The 18,963-nt window shown below is 38.5% G+C and overlaps 1 protein-coding gene across 1 annotated transcript in view; it reads right to left on the bottom strand.

Moving 5' to 3' along the window:
• The window catches only part of LOC115919111 (E3 ubiquitin-protein ligase PDZRN3-like), a 52,337-nt gene extending 34,175 nt beyond the window's left edge, over nucleotides 1-18,162 (bottom strand). Inside the window, exons 1-3 of the mRNA XM_031000184.1 lie at nucleotides 17,847-18,162; nucleotides 14,202-14,346; nucleotides 9,359-9,451 (exon numbers count right to left, since the gene is read on the bottom strand). Of these exons, the coding sequence (XP_030856044.1) occupies nucleotides 9,359-9,451; nucleotides 14,202-14,346; nucleotides 17,847-18,043 (435 nt within the window). The 5' untranslated portion in view covers nucleotides 18,044-18,162. The remainder of the gene's footprint in view (nucleotides 1-9,358; nucleotides 9,452-14,201; nucleotides 14,347-17,846) is intronic.
• Nucleotides 18,163-18,963: the final 801 nt, after the last annotated feature.

Below are 18,963 nucleotides of genomic sequence, written 5' to 3'. Positions count from 1 at the left end.
TATTTCAAGAATGATGGCATCAAAGCAGTGCATGAGCAAAATTAAAAAAAGTTTTGAGAACATTTTAAAGAAAAGAAAAGTACCTGGTATCAGATGAGGACATATAACACAGTATAACATTACTGTTAAAAACATGCTTTTCTAGATTTCATTTTCTCTGACTTCAGGCATTAACGTTTTCAATTTGACCTTCTTCATTTCTCACCTACCCACTAAATTGATTGGTGCATCATGTTCAGTCTACCTCTTTCTTTCATTGATTCATGTCACTGCTCTCTCAGTCACATCCTAAATTTCTAGAATCCTAGAAATTTCCCATTTTTATCTAATATAGGTGAAACCATAGAGGAACACATGATACCGGGCTCATTTCCCCCAACCATGAGACGCCCAGGAAGGCATTCTTACCGCAAAAATTCATAATTACCAATAATTTGTTGGTTCATGTGAAACCTCCCAAAATGCTTCCTCTATTTTGGCCAATCAGTGTGGCACATTGGCGTAATTTACGCCGGTCGGTCGTCGTGTGCGTGCAGCATGCTAGGGTTATTGATCACGAGAGACGATACTCATTTTAGGTTGGGAGTCTCTCGAGACCGTCCCATCCACTCTACAAAGCTGAAAACAAATCACGCTGCGCTGCCACATAACCCACGCACAGGGACCAATTTCGCATCGAGTGCTGAATGCCGGATCAAACTTTTCAAATGCTTGGCGGTGTCGCTTACACCTTGCTGCAGACGATCACTTGGCTATTTGGGAAAATTGAACGAACAAAAAAAAAGTAAAATAATTGAGCCCCACTTGAGTGAAGAAGGAAAAAAAAACACGATATGCTTTTCCCATACCTCAGTCAAAGAGAAAAGGAGAGAGGAAGACAGATTTGACAGGTACAAACAGATGAAATAGCAGACGATTGGAAGAAATTAAGATATGACAATCTGCTGACTTGGCACGCAAAGGTTGAATTGGTGATTAGGGTTTGGTTTGGGTGACGGTTACTTGAGCAATCAAGGATTCTAGAACGGTACACCTTTCAGATTAAACATATGGAAGATTCATCTATCAAAGCTAGACTTATGACCACATATATCCAGGATTGAAAAACAATTTGAAATGGATGGATAAATCTGCTTTCTTTGTGGAAAATGAACGAGTTGCTGATGAGCTAGATGACATATTTTCTCTTTGATTGACATTGCAGTACTCATCGAGCCCTCACTGATGTAACATGGCAATTGATCGGCCTCCAATGCACAATATGGGTCATTACTGCAATGCATCAACTAGCTGAAACAAACTGACAGTTGACGTGTTGCTATACACACCAAGCATATCTCTGTGGTCTATGGTGAATTCAATGTATAATCACAATTCTATGCAGAGAATGGCTGATACAACTGAAGAAAAAAAAATCACCAAATCTTTTTTGAATTTCTCGAGAGAATCCATAAAAGCAATTAGTCTAAAAGGAAATGTGACAAGATCTTCCAAATGGCCAAAACTCAACGCCTTGAACAAGTTGTCTAAACTCAATATTAAAAGTACATGTAACGAAAAGGAGTGTATCTGAATTTTCATGCCAGTGATGATCAGAATGTTCACACAAGACTGGTAGTCTAGGTTTCATACAGGGACTTTGGATAGGAGTTAGGAAGGAGAAAGAAAAGGGAAAAGATTAAAAAGAAAGTACAGCACTTGGAAAAAAGACTACTCCTTAGTCGCTAACTAGTCAAAGAAGAGAAAAGACTGTCCCAGTAAAGTGGTCAGCTGCAAGTAATTTGATTAGCAATCGGGTCAGCGCCTCGCCTTTTCTTTTTCAAACACTTCGCCGTTTCCCTTCAATGGTAATCACATCACGTGACCACTGAATTCGCCTGATTGCGTTATGTCCATATTGCCAAGCGCTTGCTAACACCTTACCCGACAAGTCCCACCTGAATTGGGTCCTCTTCCTTTTCATTCTTGCCTTGAGCTTGATGTGCCCTTTTTGTCCTCTTGCCTAATTGCTTGCACTTCCAATGTAGCGAATCAAATGAAATCACACACATGGCTGCGGAAATTAGCATCTTTTGGTGGAACAAGCTGGTTGTGTCGGCACATCTGGGCTAAAAATGCCAATAACCATTCCTGCTGCATAAGGCCGTAAATAGTTGAAATTCATGAAAGACAAAAATTTCATTCTCCTCCATCTTTCAGTGAAATCATTAAAATGCATGAATGCGTACATGACATTTACCGGACCAAACGTAGACTTCGTACTCATTATCTGTTTCAATGATTCTCCTTGTTTTTTTCAAACGTTGTATGAATACTCTTAGGGTTGTCATGCACTGGTAAATATTTATAGGATTCATAATCATAAACCAATGGAAAAAAAATGATTTCATTCATTACGCTTAACCTGTCAAATCCTATGCTCAACATTTCTCAGGCCCACATCTGTGGAGTATGGAAAATACATGTTGCACCAAAATCACATTGTATCCATCAAGTTAAAAAATTGAACTTTGAAGAAGATAAGTAAGATGCCAATGATAAATTTATAGAAATTCATTTTCACTGGGAGATGTTTTGAACCCATCAAATAATTTAAAGGAACTCTAAAAAGGGTGTATAACCTCCTCCCGGCAACCACTAGGAATAAAGACGCAAAATTCAAATTGTAAAGATGAAATTTTCTTATCTGAGGATTAGTCCAAATACATTCAACATCAGTATCCTACTAAGGCACTGCCATTCATTATCATTGATACCCCTGCTAATCTTCAAGACAGTGTGTACGATTTCAAGCCAGTGTACATGCCAGGGTATCCCCACGGAAACAGAACACCAAAACTCCCTAAATCTTTGTCTCTCATCTATGCAAATGAGCTGACAATCGACCGCCCCACTGAAAAACAATACCCTTGACTTTTGCCACCGTTTCCATGTTGTATTGACTTCCCCCCAATCCAAGACATTCATCAAGACAATCAATTTTTGAATTCACTGAGGAAAGCTAACTTGTGAAACAAGAGTTCATCTCAGTCCCACAAACATGCTCCCTTGAAGAGGATTGTTTAGCATCCTTGTTTGGGTCACGTTTCTTCTTTGACCGGGGGGGGGGGGGGGGGGGGGGGGGGGGAAGAACACAATACTCTTTCTACGAATGATCATCTTCTATCCCAACTAGTCTAAGGATTTCACAATGTTATCATAGGCTGGTTGAAAGCTGATCTCATCTCTTCATACAAATGTCTAAGTTTGATTGAAAGGGAAATCACTAAGAAAGCCCCTTTCTTCCGAGATCAGCTTATTTATGATATATTCTGTTCCCTTAATATGATCTAAATACTAACATTTAACTCTTTCTAAATGATTTTTTTTCTAAAGTGAGGAGATCGCAAAAATTACATGCTGTTTAAAGACAACATTAATGCTTGCTTTTTCATCAAATCATGAGATATTTTTATCAATAAATTTAGGTTTATCAGGTTCTAGATTAATGCACCTTGGACTTGAAGTGACAAAAATAATCAGGAAAATCAATCAGATTCTTTTTTGGGTGTATACCTAAAAGACTTCAAACCCATTATCCTTGCTAATAAGGTTCTTGTTTTCTCTGCGGGTATGCTTTTATGGTAAATTTTGAGAGGTTTTGTTGTGCAAATTTCTCCTTCTCATTATCTCAGATCTCCGGAACGGCACGTACTAACACACTTTACCCTTCCATTGACTGTAAAGTGTCGTGCTGGCTGTATCCCAACAGCGCTCTTTAATTTTCTCGCAATTAGGATGTGTTAGTAACGGGGAAATTAGCACGCTACAAATATCCAGGCTCCATGGATATAAAGCTTTTACCCCCATTCTAAAGATTGATGAATGGTGAGATTGGCCATTTAACCTCCAGCTACTAAACCCAGCTACTAAACAAGAGCATAGTAAATTAGTAATAAACAGTGTAGGTGGATGAAAGAGAGTGATAGTGGGGAGAGATGAACAAATGTGGTAGCAATACATAGTGCGGGGTGGGGATGGAGAGTGGAGAGAGAAAGACCCGAGAGACAAACATAGAAAGATAGAGGGGAGGAGAGAGAGAGAGAGAGAGAGAGAGAGAGAGAGAGAGGGGGAGAGATAGATAAAGAGACTGAAAATGAGAGTGAGAGAGAAAGAGAAAGAAAGAGAGAGAGAGAGAGAGTGGGTAAGAGGGAGAGAGAAAAAAAAGACAAACCCAGGGAAAAGGCATAAGGATAAACTATCTATTAACCTTCTGTTGACTGAATTCTATCATTCCAAATGAATGAATGAATGAACAGGTTACATAACATATATCATGATCTATATTGTCATGTCTCCTTCATGTTGAACTAGTTTGAAAAGGTATTCTGAAAATAATAAATAAATACTGCAGCAGACAGACCTATCTACTGCTGATGTGGACAGACTGTAGCATAGACATCCAATAGCTCCTGGCTTTTTGACTACCCACCACAGTTAAAAATACATTGTTGTTTACAGCATGTCATTTTGGGTTTGCCATTGGAAAATGAAACCTATTCACCATCAAATCACTTTCATCAGAATTTCAAAACTATCCTGAAGCTTTTCAGAGTTGGATATCTCTATGCTCTTGCCTACTGTTTTCACTGCTACTCACTACATGATTATAAGAATGGACTTTCATACAACAGAACACATTTGACAAAAATGACAAAGGTAATGTTAGGATTTATAGCACCAAATACACTGATGATTCAGATATAAGGTTTATTTTCTACATACATGCAGCTGTCAAGCTGTCTGAAACGACATTCTGGATAACATTCACTGAAATGTTGTCACTGTATTGACCTCATGACCCCAGTCTTGTTCTTTAATCAAGACCCATATATTTACCCACTGTCGCCAGTGAATGACAGACTAATTAACCCTTTGCTTGGGCAGTGCTTGCCTAGTTCAAACTTTTACATCACTTCATGATCTTTGATATTTGCACTGGAATCAAGCAATCGGAATACACACGAGGAAGGAAACGTGTGGCGATGCACTGGGTAGGGGCCTAGCGTCAATCAGAGCGGGGGATCGGCAGGCTAGGGCTGCGTAAACACAGAAGCGATACGATTCCGGGGAGATGAGAGCCATGAGTATTACAACTTTCACCTGTTTGCAATATTCGATACAATATTTACTTCTCTGATCAGCGGGGATTGCGTCCACCCAAAATAGGAATCTTAGAATGGAACACAGCGAGAAGATGATAGCATCAGGGCGAGAGAGAAAAATAGAGGGGGGAGCAAGAGGAGATGAATAAAACAAGGACATAGAGAGAGAGAGAGAGAGAGAGAGAGAGAGAGAGAGAGAGAGAGAGAGAGAGAGAGAGAGAAAGAGAGAGAGAGAGGGGGGGGGGGGGGAGATGTGGGAGAAGAGAAACCAAACCAAAACAAAACTCAGGAATAAAATACAATAGAAAAGCATGTAAGTGAAGGAGACAGAAAAAACAGAAATAAACATAAACTAAAAGAGGGAAAAAAGATAATAAATTAAAAGTAATGTATGGAAAGATACCAGAACACTTAGAATACGCAATTCCAGGTAATAATATGTTCGTCGACAAGAAGAGCAAGATTAGTTTTTAATGAAAACCAAATGAATTAGTGATGGAACTTGACCCAAATTTCAAGGTCTTGAATCTTCAATTACTCAATGATTAGGTAGGGAAATCTAATATTTGCTGTTAGTGATACCTCAAGAACGCAGGAAGTTCATTGCCCTTCCAAGATGTATTTAACTGGAAATACATGTAGTTTTTCCATTTCAAATAGCTGTTCCATGTTAAATAAAGGGATATAGTTATGGAGTTGAATTTTTCAAATAAGGTCTTTTCAAAGATTTGAAAGCAACAAAAGAATGCAAATTCCAATTTCAAGCATTTATATCAAACTTGCAATATTTCATATGTTTCTTTTAAAACTCTCCTTCAAAAACGTATGTCAAATATATGACCAATAATTGTTATCTAATGTTTAATGCAGTAATGAGGAAATGCTTTGTCACAAGTTACCTTGTGCCACAGTTCTTGAAAACTGATAAAGACCTTGCTCTGTTTTGAGCCCAGGTTATAAATGACAATTTTTTTATTATTCTGGAAGGCTATCACAGTTGCTTTCCCCATAGCACTTAAGCGTTACACCTATATGCACAAGGCTACAACTTCCACAAACCAAGCAGTGATAAATAATTCCCTAATTACTATATATTCTCATAAACCCATTTTCATTGAGGATGTTTTATCTGACTCAGAACTGACCAGGTGTCTTCACATCCTCCCTGACCCAGCTTCTATTCTTCTTGCCTTTTCTTTCTTCTACCTATTAAACAAAAAGGTGCACGCTTCCATCTCAATGTCAATGTTCTTTTTCTTGAAACTGACCCATCCCTAAGATTAAAAGATAGTTAGAAATCATTCATTGTAAAGGAAACCAAGGGAGATGGTGTCTCTTCTGTGTAGCGTATTATATGTGTAGGCCTATATACGTCATATGATGTGATGCATAAGATATGCAGAAAGAGCCGAGGTTTGGATGTGTTAAAGGCCTCAAGGGTGGAATAGAGAAGAAGTAAAAAGTGCACTTTGGGATTAAGGACCAGAGGAGATTTGAATAAACACTCATCGAGTCAGAAGAGAAGGCCTAAGGAGAGGGGCAAACAGAGCGGGATAGGGGGGAAATGGTAAGATTGAAAAAGGGAGAGATAGTAAAGATTAAGTGACAGATAGCATAAGATGAAGCAAGGAATATGGAATCAAGGAAAGCAGTAACTGAAATGGGAAGAACCGAGCCAGCAGAAGTACACATATGTAGGAGATGAAATTGACATGATGTTTAATTTGTGAACTTTTCTTTCCATCCAAGATTGTTACCAAACTTGAGAGTTTTACTTCTTACTTTAAATTTTCTTTTGTATGGGAATAGTCACTATCCAGTGGAGTCAAAACAAAATGCCAATATTGCCCGAAAGATTTATCATATCCTCCTCATCCTCATTTTTTCTGTTATATTTCAGGAGTTGCAAGCAATGAACTATACAGCAAGAATGTTGATACAGAAAGCAGGGTAATAACACATTTTGCATTTGCAACGAACCAGACCTCAACCATATGACAAAGATCAAAGTACATAGCCATATATAGATCAAAGACATATACCCACTTTTAAGAATATATGTATTTGTTACACGAGGAAAAGATAAGTCATGTAGCTCATACTTGATATGGCAAGCAGACAATAAGAGTGCCTTGATGAAAAAAGTGCTGCCATCATTCTTGCATCAAAATGCATGATGTATACGAGATAACCTAGCTCAGCACCCCCCCCCCCCCTCCTTCCTCCCAATCTAGGAAAAAATAGAAGAGGAGGAGGGAATGTCTTGAGATTGTGACAAGATGATGGGGAGAATGCTGAAAGAAGCCGAAATGTGCATGGAATTCACATCGGAGTAGATTGCAGTATAGTGTAATGACTTTGACACCCCGTCATCAAAACCTCCGAGAGAAAATAGATAAAATGCTAATTAAACAAGGTAGTCAGGTATGAAATGATGTAGCAGTACGCATGTCAGGTGTACTTTGATCAAGGTTTTCTCTTATTTGTTTAGCAAGTCTACAATAACCCTGGAGTGTCACAAAAAATGATGGAAATTGCTTTCTACTCTATAGAGAAGTGTCTAAATTGTCTTGCACTTTTCTACAGCTAATAAGTTGTACCTAAGTGGAAAGAAATTTATTGCCATTGAAAATAACATTTGTATTTATTTAAAGTATAATTTGATCAATTACAAGTGCACTCATGTTCGTCTGGAAATTCCCCAAGGCATCAATTTAATCACCAAATTTCAGATATTCTTTATTCAATGGTAGCTCCACCATCATGAATACTTGAATTTAGATTAGCATGGTCTGTTTTACCGACCCTAGATGTATTTGTACTACAATAAAGGTCAAGATTAATAATTTGATACATCAAAAAGATTATTCCTTTATTGGAAGTGTTTTGTCTAGTCAGGAATTCAATTAGGATATGGACAACAATGGCAATTTTCAAACAAGGATATATGAGGGCTCTAAAGCTGTTATCGATGTGTAAAGGGATATTCTGCCATTTTGGATGCTCAAGAAATATCAATAATGTGGCAGGTTTCGGGGAGTTTCTGCACTCAGAAAACTGATTTCTAGAAGATTAAAAATAGTAAAGCAGATGCTATATATTAACAGCAACAAAGCAACCTTAAGTGCATACTGTATCCTTGGGCACAAACTTTATGATGAACATTGAATCAAAGCGAGACTTTTATGACCTTTAGCTAGATATAAAGCTTCTTCTTTGACTGCGTGACAACGATTGCTGATTGCATGCTGGAGAAAATTAAAGAAGAAACCCTGAAACATTCTTCTCTTCTTTTTCAATCATATCTTGATTGCTTGTTATCCAACAAGATGACCTTTACAAAATGACACTTACATCCTGCAAGAAACTAACAAACATGAGACATACAACCACAGGCGCGACCAGGTTTGTCAAATTGTTAGAGCCTTTCCATCCCTCTCCTGCTCAATGTGAGCATTGTTGGTCAAGCTTGAGCGACTCGATGAAAGATGGACTTCCCGTCTTAATTCTCTACATTTCCGCTCTCTCTCTCTCTCTCTCTCTTTTTGCCATGGTGATGTCCTATATTCATGCTACTCTGAACACGACTGACTGCCCAGACTGCTGGCCTGGCTGCGCCTGCCTACCTGCCTGTCAGAGACAAGTTCAAGGTCTCGCTTCCTCCGTACATATAGGAGGCCAGCAGCAGGGCTTGGAATGACTTTATCCATGCTGTCCTACTTCCTCTGCAGTCTGAAGAGCATGGGAGGGGGTGCTTCCCATTGTGGAACAGATGTATGGGAAATGGAATTACAATTCCTCAGGGATGATAATGAAAGTACTTTAGGTATTTATTGGAAAAAAAGTTTCCAACAAATTCACTAAGAGATCATAATTATGAGCTTTTTGATCATTTCATGAGGTTCAGTTAAAGTTGAATTAGTATTGCACTATAATTCTGATTTTCTAAATTATATGGCTGGTTTGATTCCCCCCTCACAAAGCCCAAATATATAAATATTTATTGTTATCAATACTATTGTCATAAAGATTTGTGAGAATGGTGCCAAAGAGTACTTCCAAGGAGTGAACATTCACAGACATCATATTCCAAACAACTAGGACTGTTTCTAACCTGATCTTTCCTGTGATTAAAAAAAAATCATAACATATGTTGAACACAAAAACTAATTAAAATGACTGCAGGAACTTTCCAGCACTGTTTTGAATCTCACCTCACTTATAAAGATACCAGAATCTTCTTCTGAGCCGTAACACAGCGTCAGTCCTAGCTTCTCCTCCGTATTAGAACGCTTCAAAACAATATCCTGTCAAAGAAAAGAGAGAGAAAATGATAAATAAGAATGTAGAAACCACAATATACCTGTACCTGTACCTGTAGAGGTGTCGTGGTCGAGTGGATATGTCACCGGACTGTGGCTCACAAGGTCCGCGGTTCAAGTCCCGCCGCGGCACTAATGTCCTTTGGCAAGACATTGATCTACATTTGCCACTCTCCACCCAGGTGTTAAAATGGGTACCCGGTAGGATGCGAAAGCTAATGTGGTTTGATTAGCAATGGCGCTTGTAAAATGGCGACTGGCTGGAATGCTCCCCAGGGAGTGGAGAATGTGCATACCTTGTATGCGGGTAAGCCTGAATCCGATGACCGGGGTAATAATATGTTCCGCGCCTAGAAACGTAGTATAAGCGCATTATAAATGTGAGCTATTATTATTACCTACTTTTAGCAAATATGCTCTTAAAAATAGTCAACCATTCTATTCATGAATAACTATAGATAATATGCGACTTTATATGATTCCAAGCCTTTTGGACACTCAGAAAATGGTTTGGAAATTGTGTGTTATGATAACTTTACAACTTACACTTATTCTTATTCTCTAAAATTCCAGCAATTTCAGTTCTCCAGTTTACTCTATTCCCTTTGACATTTCATAATTTTCCAAATCAAAAGCCTAGTGACGTTTCTCATGAAACATCAACTCTTTTCCTGCTAAATTCCTTCTCCTTTTGAAAGCAATCATGCAATTTCATAACCCACAGGAAATTACAATTCACTCATAAGCACTGAACTCATCCATCAACTAATTGTTAGAGATTGACACAACACAAATTTAGGTACAAATATTTCCATGCATCATTGCAAACATGATATTTCGTGCAGGAGATATATAAGTTCTGTTCAAAGCAATTATGGAGCAAAAGTGTCAGACTCACTGGATTGCTTGTAATATCTTTAATAATAATAATAATAATAGCTCACATTTATAATGCACCTAATACTTTGTTTCTAGGCGCAGCACATATTATTACCCCAGTCATCGGATTCAGGCTTTCCTGCAACACAATGTATATACATTTTCCACTCCCTGGGGAGCATTCCAGCCTGTCGCCATTTTACAAGGTAATTCAACCACATTAACTTTCGCATCCTACTGGGTACCCATTTAACACCTGGGTGGAGAGTGGCAAATGTATATCAATGTCTTGCCAAAGGACATTAGTGCCGTGGCGGGACTTGAACCGCTGACCTTGTGATCCACAGTCCGGTGACATATCCATTCGACCACGACACCTCTACTAATAAGCTTTATCCTCATCATTTCATTATTGTTGGTTGTTTCATGCTTTTTTAAAGAGTTCATTAATAAAATAATATAAGCAGAACAATACAAACAGTTGCAAAATTGAAATGAGTATCCAAGTTTGTTACCAAGGTGATGATTGAGACTACAAACAAATCTTCAAATCCTCCCCAAATCCCCAGATTGAAAGAGGATTCTATGCCCTTAGCTCCCAAAGAATCCTGGCTTTCTATTCTTTTCAATCACCACCTACGCTCTCCTGTGTGAAGTTGGATCACAAAAGACCAGGATTAGGATCGGATTAATAATCCAAAAGATGTATTTTTGCTCTAAATCTGACAATTGATATATACTTCTAGATGGTAAAATATTATCTTGGGAACGTAAAGCAATTCTGATCTGGCAGCTTTTAGAAGATCTCGGTGAAGAGTATTAAAAATCCCTTGCAGTTTTATTTTCTTTGATATAAGAAATAGCTCTTGATATACCTCCATTCCTCAACAAATATTTTTAATAGCATTTGTGCAAATCAAAAATGTATATATGCACAATAATAATAATAATAATCTGTGATGAAACTGAGCACTTAAAAAAGATGGTAATGATAGTAATGTACAGTAAAAGCCATAAAGCCATTTCCACTGAGAAAACTTGTCATATAATGAATTCTTCCAAACTAAATATAGAATTCACTCCTTTATTTTTTGGATCAAATATTCAACTATTTGAGCAAATCTCTTTTTAACCCATCTAGCCAATCGATAAGCACTAGCATATAACCACTCAGACATTAAAACCTACACTCGTCTCAAGCTACCTACACTTGTTTCATTTAGGCTACCTAGATTCAATGTTCTTATGCAGCTTTCATCCTTCTTAACCTTAATCCTTTGGTTTGTGGGTCAGCTAAGGGATCCACCTGCCCGCTTATCTGATCAATATATGACTGCATGCCATATCCCTCTTCTTCTCTCCCCTCTCCCTCTCCCTCTCTCCCTCTCTCCCCTCTCCTCCTCTCCCCCTCTCCCCTATCACTCTCCTCCTCTCCCCTATCCCTCTCCTCTGGACTCTCACATCCAATGTCAATACAAAACACTTTACAAGAGCAAAACAGTGGTATATCTATTTTAACTTTCTTTTCGCTAATGTATAATACAAATATTAATCTTACTTCAACAGAAGCAGAAGGGTCTTATCATGAGAAGGCATGATAATATTAAATTCAAAGAAGTCTGTAATGCTTCAAATTTAGATTTAGAGAAGAATGATATTTTTGCCTTCTGTGACTAAGATATAACTCTGCTGATGGAGGATATCTGTACACCCGTTTGCATAAAACTGAACAGATAATAGGAATCAGTTTACAAACCTATTTGATTAAAAATTGACACCTTATATCATTTTCCTGATTAATAATACTTTCCAGGCCATATCATGTGACACTATGAATTACCTTATCTGCTTAGATAAATGGCTTGCAAATAGCAACAACAATAGACATTGCAAATATATATTTAAACAATTCTTGTTGTTGATAGATTATATTTTTTTTTGCATACCTCACATAACTTAATATATCATGGAAACTGCAAACTAAAATGCAAGTCCATTTCAATATTGGAATAAGAAGACAAGAGCACTTGTATTGTGCAAATAATTATGACTATTGTGCTCAACATGAAACATCAGCAGAAAGAAAAACTTTTGCTACAAAGAGATAAAGAAAGATACAGAAAAGGTGAGAGAAGAAGATAGGTAGAAAGAGAGATGGGGAGAGAAAGGGAGTGAGGGAGGGAGGGAGGGAGAGGGAATGAGAGGGGGGAGAGAGAGAGAGAGAGAGAGAGAGAGAGAGAGAGAGAGAGAGAGAGAAGGGGAAGGAGTAGGCTAGTAGCTTGATGCATTGATTTCAACCATGGACACCTTCTTGCTTACTTAGAAATCCAATATACTTGTGTTATTTATCCCTTGCTCTTCATCTCAGCTCTAACCTCTGTCCACACAGGATGAAAGACAACTCCAAGATATTAAACGGAGGACAATTTCATAGAAACGTGGATCAGAGGCAGAGCTATAAGGAAAATCAAGGGGGTATTTTGTTAGGGGTTCAGAAAGGCAAGGTCTTTCCCCCATGTTTCGGATAGAATCATAGGCAGGTGGAAATCACATGGATAGCTAAGAATTACTCTGTATCTTATCTTGATAGATACACAGGAGTTTAAAACAAGGAGGAATAGAGTGGAGAGACGGAGGGAGTCAGCAAGAGAGGAACTACAGATATAGTTATACAGTTCAAAAGGAAAAGAGAAAAACTCACAGAGATTGGCCGAGAGAGAGAGAGAGAGAGAGAGAGAGAGAGAGAGAGAGAGAGAGAGAGAGAGAGAGAGAGAGAGAGAGAGAGAGAGAAGACAGAGACAGTCAGACAGACAGACAGACAGACAGAAGGAAGATGTAAACATTAAGAGAACACTATGTCACATATACATTCTACATTTTCATACATCATCCATTTCATTCCTGGCTGTTAAAACTATGTATATTGATCTACAAAAAGCATGAGCAATCTTTAAACTCTTCTCTGTTTTCCATCTTGATATCGACTTGAATCCCAAGGTATTTTAACCACCAGGGGAGTTCCAATAAAAGACAGCAAGGCATCTATTTTTATGATGAGCGGTGTGTGTTAACAGCTAGTCTATGGGATTTGAAAGTGATTGCAAAATGGTTTTATTGATTGTTTAAATGATGCAGCACTTAGTCTAGACTGTCAGGAGTGCCAGACTAGGGGGACCAGGATTTCACTCCAGCGGCCCTGTGATGTGGTAATGAGTCTCATTATCCCATAAATAGATCACAGAGTGCACCCATTATGGTTCATTTTAAAGGGGCCTTTTAGCTCCATCATGGGAGCCATTCATCCTTTATAGCCACTTTGTAGAGTGATGCGCTCCTTTAGAGAACATATTTAACGAGCGTGAACATTTATCCAAAAAAAATCGGCAATTCCGATACATAAAAAGGGAAAATTTCATGATTTATTGAAATATGGTACGATCACTTACAAATATTGGATTCCTTGGCTGGAAAAATTCTCATGCTCAGAATCAACTGATAAGGCAGCAATTCACAATAAAGATGGGGTCATTAGTAAACTAGTTAGATTCATTTTCCACTCTGTATAGACACCAAAGTGATTGCAATAAACCATCATTCTCAACATTTAGCGCAAATCTAGGATTCTAACTGAGAGCTTATAAAGTATGTTCCTAAGAGACTTTTACATCTATACTCACACTCTAAACACAGTGACTCAGACACCCATGCCTTGGTATTTTCTTCCTAGGCTCATGCTTGTCGACTTCCAAATTTCCCTTACATACAAGTACACATCATCATGTACAAGAAAGGATAAACATAGGAGGATGTGATCAGAAAGGACAATAAAGAGAATCTTTGATGAGAATGAACATACCTCATACTCCATCTCATAAGCCCGATCTAGACAGTCCTCCTCATCAAGTATGGGTAGGTCCAGGTTCCCTTCCATGGCCTCTAACTTCTGGAGTAGTTCAGAGTCCAAGACTGAGAGTGGGTCCTCCGCATCCAGGTCACATAATCTGCATTCAACAAAGAATTTAGAAAATAAATCATCCAAACTGCTGTCTAAGGTAGATAGCAATGTAGCAAGCTTTCAAATGGGAGAAATGGTTTGAGAAATAGTACTGCAGTTAATTAGATGACAGAATCAATACATTAACCTCTAGGTACTCACTTTTACATAAACCAATTAAGTATGTCTACTATTGTGCAATTACATATATTACATTCTGAATTCCATTCCATATTTTACAAACTCCATCCTCAAATTGAATATCCTGAAGTCATACTATGTATGTACCTGTTCTACTATAGAGGCTATTATCATGTAACCAATCAGACATCTATGGATGCCATCTATGGTGAGTTCACCCTTAGTTCAAGCAAGTAATCGCTCCATGCATGTCCCTCTTCTTTCGGTGCTCCGCAAGTCGAAGATACACAACGCCCTCTATCAATAGATAGATCTGGATATGCCACCAGTGTGTTTTCCAAAGTATGTGACTATTACCACCATCTAATGAGACCGGCTCTCATGTTCTGTTATGTGCATCACGTGTGATTGTGTGATTGCAATGAATGGCAAACATCCTGGTAATCATTATCTGGGAATTCCTCCTCCTCTTGGTAGAACCATCTTAAGATGGGGGTGTGGAGAGGAGGAAGAATGTATAGTACAGCGTGAGGAGAATCAAAGATGGAATGGGACTGTCCACATTGGTCAAAGAGAGCAGGATAAACCATGAAGCTTTTAAGGGATTGGGTAACTTTGTCTCAGATTCTGAAACAAAATCCTAGATTTAGCTCATGCTGCAATGATATTTATAAACCTTTAGGTCAGTCAGGAACCCCACGACTTTCACAAGCTGATCGCCTGTCTGATGATCAAGATATTTAAGATTGGAAATCGAAATCAAATTTTGCGTTTTCCTAACGGTTTTCATAACACTGCAGTCTATTGGAGAAAACGAGTAGGTATGGTAAAACCGGTCACTCAAAGATTTTTACTTTTTAGAGGCACTTCTTGATCACTTTGGAGCGCAATATTTTTAGGGCTTTAATAATACATCATATCACAAACACTGATAACACGTAGGGCCGTGCATCTCCGATTTAACATTGTTAAACGATCCCTTTAAAATCTAGAAGTAAGGAAGTAGAGATGTGACATTAGAAAATCGATGAAGAATGTAAGCAAAAAGGAGAGGCAGACCTATGAACATACAAACAGAAAAGCAAGTGTGTGGGGCTTTATATAAAGAATAAGACATGGTTGATGCTCTAGAGGATGAAATGTGTAAAATACAAAGTGCTTTTCAGGAAAACTTCAAGGGCTACAAATACTGCGAGGGGCTAAAAAGACAGTGGAACAGACTTTACTAGTGGAAATGGCAGAAGAAAATACAAGCTGAACATCACGAGAGGAGCAAAGAAATGTACATTGGAGACGGAATGGGGAGAGTGTGCCCAAGAGAGACATTGCGAACACACTAGAAACATAGATAAGACTTTCCCCCCAATTCAATAACAACTTGGCATCCAGTCAAAGAGGTGCAAAAATAGACATCAGTCAGGATCAAACCATGGAGATAAAAGACAGTGTATTTCATTTCATAATCCCACATCATAGGAGCCTTTGAACAGGAAATCCATCCTCTACCCAGGCTCGTGGGCACAGCAAAAGATGAATGATGATGCCAAGATAATCTTTCAACCCACATCCAGGGCGAGCGTTCAAAGAATAGAAAGGAAAAGCAAGGATGATTCAAAACTAGAACATTACCAGGAGTCAAAGAGAGCTCAGAGGGAGAAATAAAATAGCTGGTAATAGAAGTCTCTGACACGTAAATACTGATGCTGTACAATAGTATGTACGCCCTACGTTTTTTTCATGGCCCTTTCTTGAGAGTGACTGTAAAACTGTTCTACAAACATATATGCACAATTGTGGAGAATGATGTTATCAACTAAACAGAAAATGTATCAGTATGTTATTTTTACATAGGCTAGCTTGCAATAAACTTCTTTCAGAATCTTGGGAGGATTATACAAAATGTCATTAACAGAGCACTTTTGTTGCATTTGCTTCATTTTTGTTTTCAACACGACACACAAATCCATTTCTTTAAATGAAAGAGCCGATATTTAGTCGAGATCACAAGTCCATTTCTTTGAATGAATTGGCAAACATTTCGACAGGATCTGCCTGCTCCCTAGGTAGTAAAGGAGTTAAAGATGGCCCAAGATGGAACCCAAGCAACTAGTATGTAATGGAGACAGTCTATATGACACCCTTCTGGAGCTAATCACAGAGATTGGCAATGAAAACAAGCCAGGTTCAGATGTCGACTAGCCCCGGGACAACTTCACCATCTTTTAATTCGACGCCGCCGAGTCAGTGAGGGAGGGAAAGAGGGACAAGGTTGCACCCTACGGATTAGCGCCACCATATCAACATCTACGATTACGAAGTGCGATAGGGTAGATTGCTGGTTAGGGAGGAGAGGGCAGGAAAATAATAAGCTAGGCTTCTTATGCTTGTAAAACACAGCAATGATGTAGTATGCTAATCCCTCGTTTGGAAAGATAACTTTCCACCGCCCATTGAAATTTGTAGTTGTAGAACAGTTAAGTGAAGGTAGGTTGTCTTTCATTGCAAGTAATGTATTTTTTCTTATATCAAAAGCATTACAAAATATGTACCTACTGGTACATAAACATTATAAATTAATCTGAAAGTTGTAAAATTACCTCTTTAAATGATTATGTTATTTAAAATATATAATTACAAACTACCACAAATCATGATGTTTTCCCAACCTGCTTTTCCCAACTGACATGAATTCGTAAATCATGAAAACCATTAAATGTATACCAATTACATTCGGGTATATAACGGAATACGTTCTTCTGTTGACAATATACCGTTTCTATGTTGAAGTACAACATCTTTGAATTGAAAATGAATGGTTAAAATCTTGTCCCCATCTTTCTCACTATAGACTCAAACAGCATAGCAAACATAAGTAGCCAGATGTTCCAAGCCATTATTCTGTTCAGTGATATCAATTTGTTCCACAGTCAAATCAGCAACAGACTACTGGGTCCGAGTGGCCATATGTCGTATCTCATTCATCATCGGATGGCCCTTGATATACGGGTCAGCCATCCCCATTATCCACAGCACTGTACATTGCCAGGATCCCCCATTATCCATAGTATATCGACGCTATGAGATTGTATCCTCTGTTATGGTCGCAGAAGGGAGTTAACTCACATCCTTCAACACAGAGTTAAAGCGGGACTGCACTAATTGTAGCTAGTTGCGACCTTTATATAGCAAACAATGCCTAATCAGTGACCACTGGTCCCCCATGATCCTCTTTTTCTTATGTTAATTGAGAGCTGATTTGATAAGATAACCACCTGTCATGTGACCTTGCAGGGTGGTCTAATCCCTCCTGCATATTAGTACAGATGGGCTTTAAGCCCTTCTGGCTCTGAGTTGATATGAGCTTACCCATCTAACGTCCCATCACAGTGATTCTCACTGGGCGGTAGCGAGCATCTCTGTAGCACCTTCCACAGCAGATCTTCGTTCTGAAGCTCTGTCTGTGTCCCTACGCTGCACACTGTCCTCTCCAAGGGACTGGGCACACTCCCTTGACCGTTGGGCGTGGTGCTCCCGTTCTTGGCCGTGCAGGCTGACCGTCTCATGACCTGGACAATGATGGGTTCCTGGGCATTCTTGAAGGCTTCCACCGCTTCCTCGTGAGTGGCTTTGGACAGGTCTTGACCATTAACCTGAAAGATACAAAACAAAGGAAATAAGATTATAGTACTTTTTTGTTTAAGATTATATATTTCAAGTCATTCGTACAATTTCTTGCATCCTATTAATATGACACATCAATAATTTATTTTATCCAGAGCAGAAACCTTCTTACCTACACATGTTTTTGTGATATTCATAAAAACGCTACAAGAAACTGAAACATACATTGCGAAGTAGTATTTACACAAACCACAAAATTCTGCTGAGAGTTGTTACATGTCGCAGCAATTGCGCAATCCTTTCAGCCCCAAACCAAAAAGTCTTATGCAAGGGTAAAATTCCTTTCTTCGCAGATGTGTATATGGATATTTGATAAGAATTCTATGAATCCAATATCATGCCCCTGACATTTGAGTCTCAAACTTTGATCTTGAAACTGTACGATTGCTTCACTAAACCAAATGAAATAGAAGATACCAACATATATCATAAAATTCATATATTCCTTCTAATCAAGTAGAAAACTCACTCCCACTCCCAATATTTACTGGGCTTCCTCATCTACTATTCATTATTCCACATATCAAAGTTTAATTTTATTTCAAGCAGGTTGACAAATCTCTTCCTTGAAAATCTTAAAAAGCTTGTGTAATCTCTGACCCAGGTTTACAGTAATCCCACGTGGGGCTTGCTTGACAAATGATGGAGAGGCATAACAAAAATTGATTCGATAAAAATATCACTTCGAGACACTTGAATAAGTCCTTAGGCTTATAAAACAAAGTTCAATTTAAACAAGTTCAGACCGACTGAGAGACAAGTGCACTGCTTAAGAACTAGAGTGACCTTGCCATATTTTCCA

Source organism: Strongylocentrotus purpuratus, unplaced genomic scaffold, assembly GCF_000002235.5.
Source record: "Strongylocentrotus purpuratus isolate Spur 01 unplaced genomic scaffold, Spur_5.0 spur5_scaffold_6, whole genome shotgun sequence".
NCBI classification, from domain to species: domain Eukaryota; kingdom Metazoa; phylum Echinodermata; class Echinoidea; order Camarodonta; family Strongylocentrotidae; genus Strongylocentrotus; species Strongylocentrotus purpuratus.
Note: the sequence above shows the minus strand (reverse complement) of the source record. Positions and strands in the feature narration are given on the sequence as shown.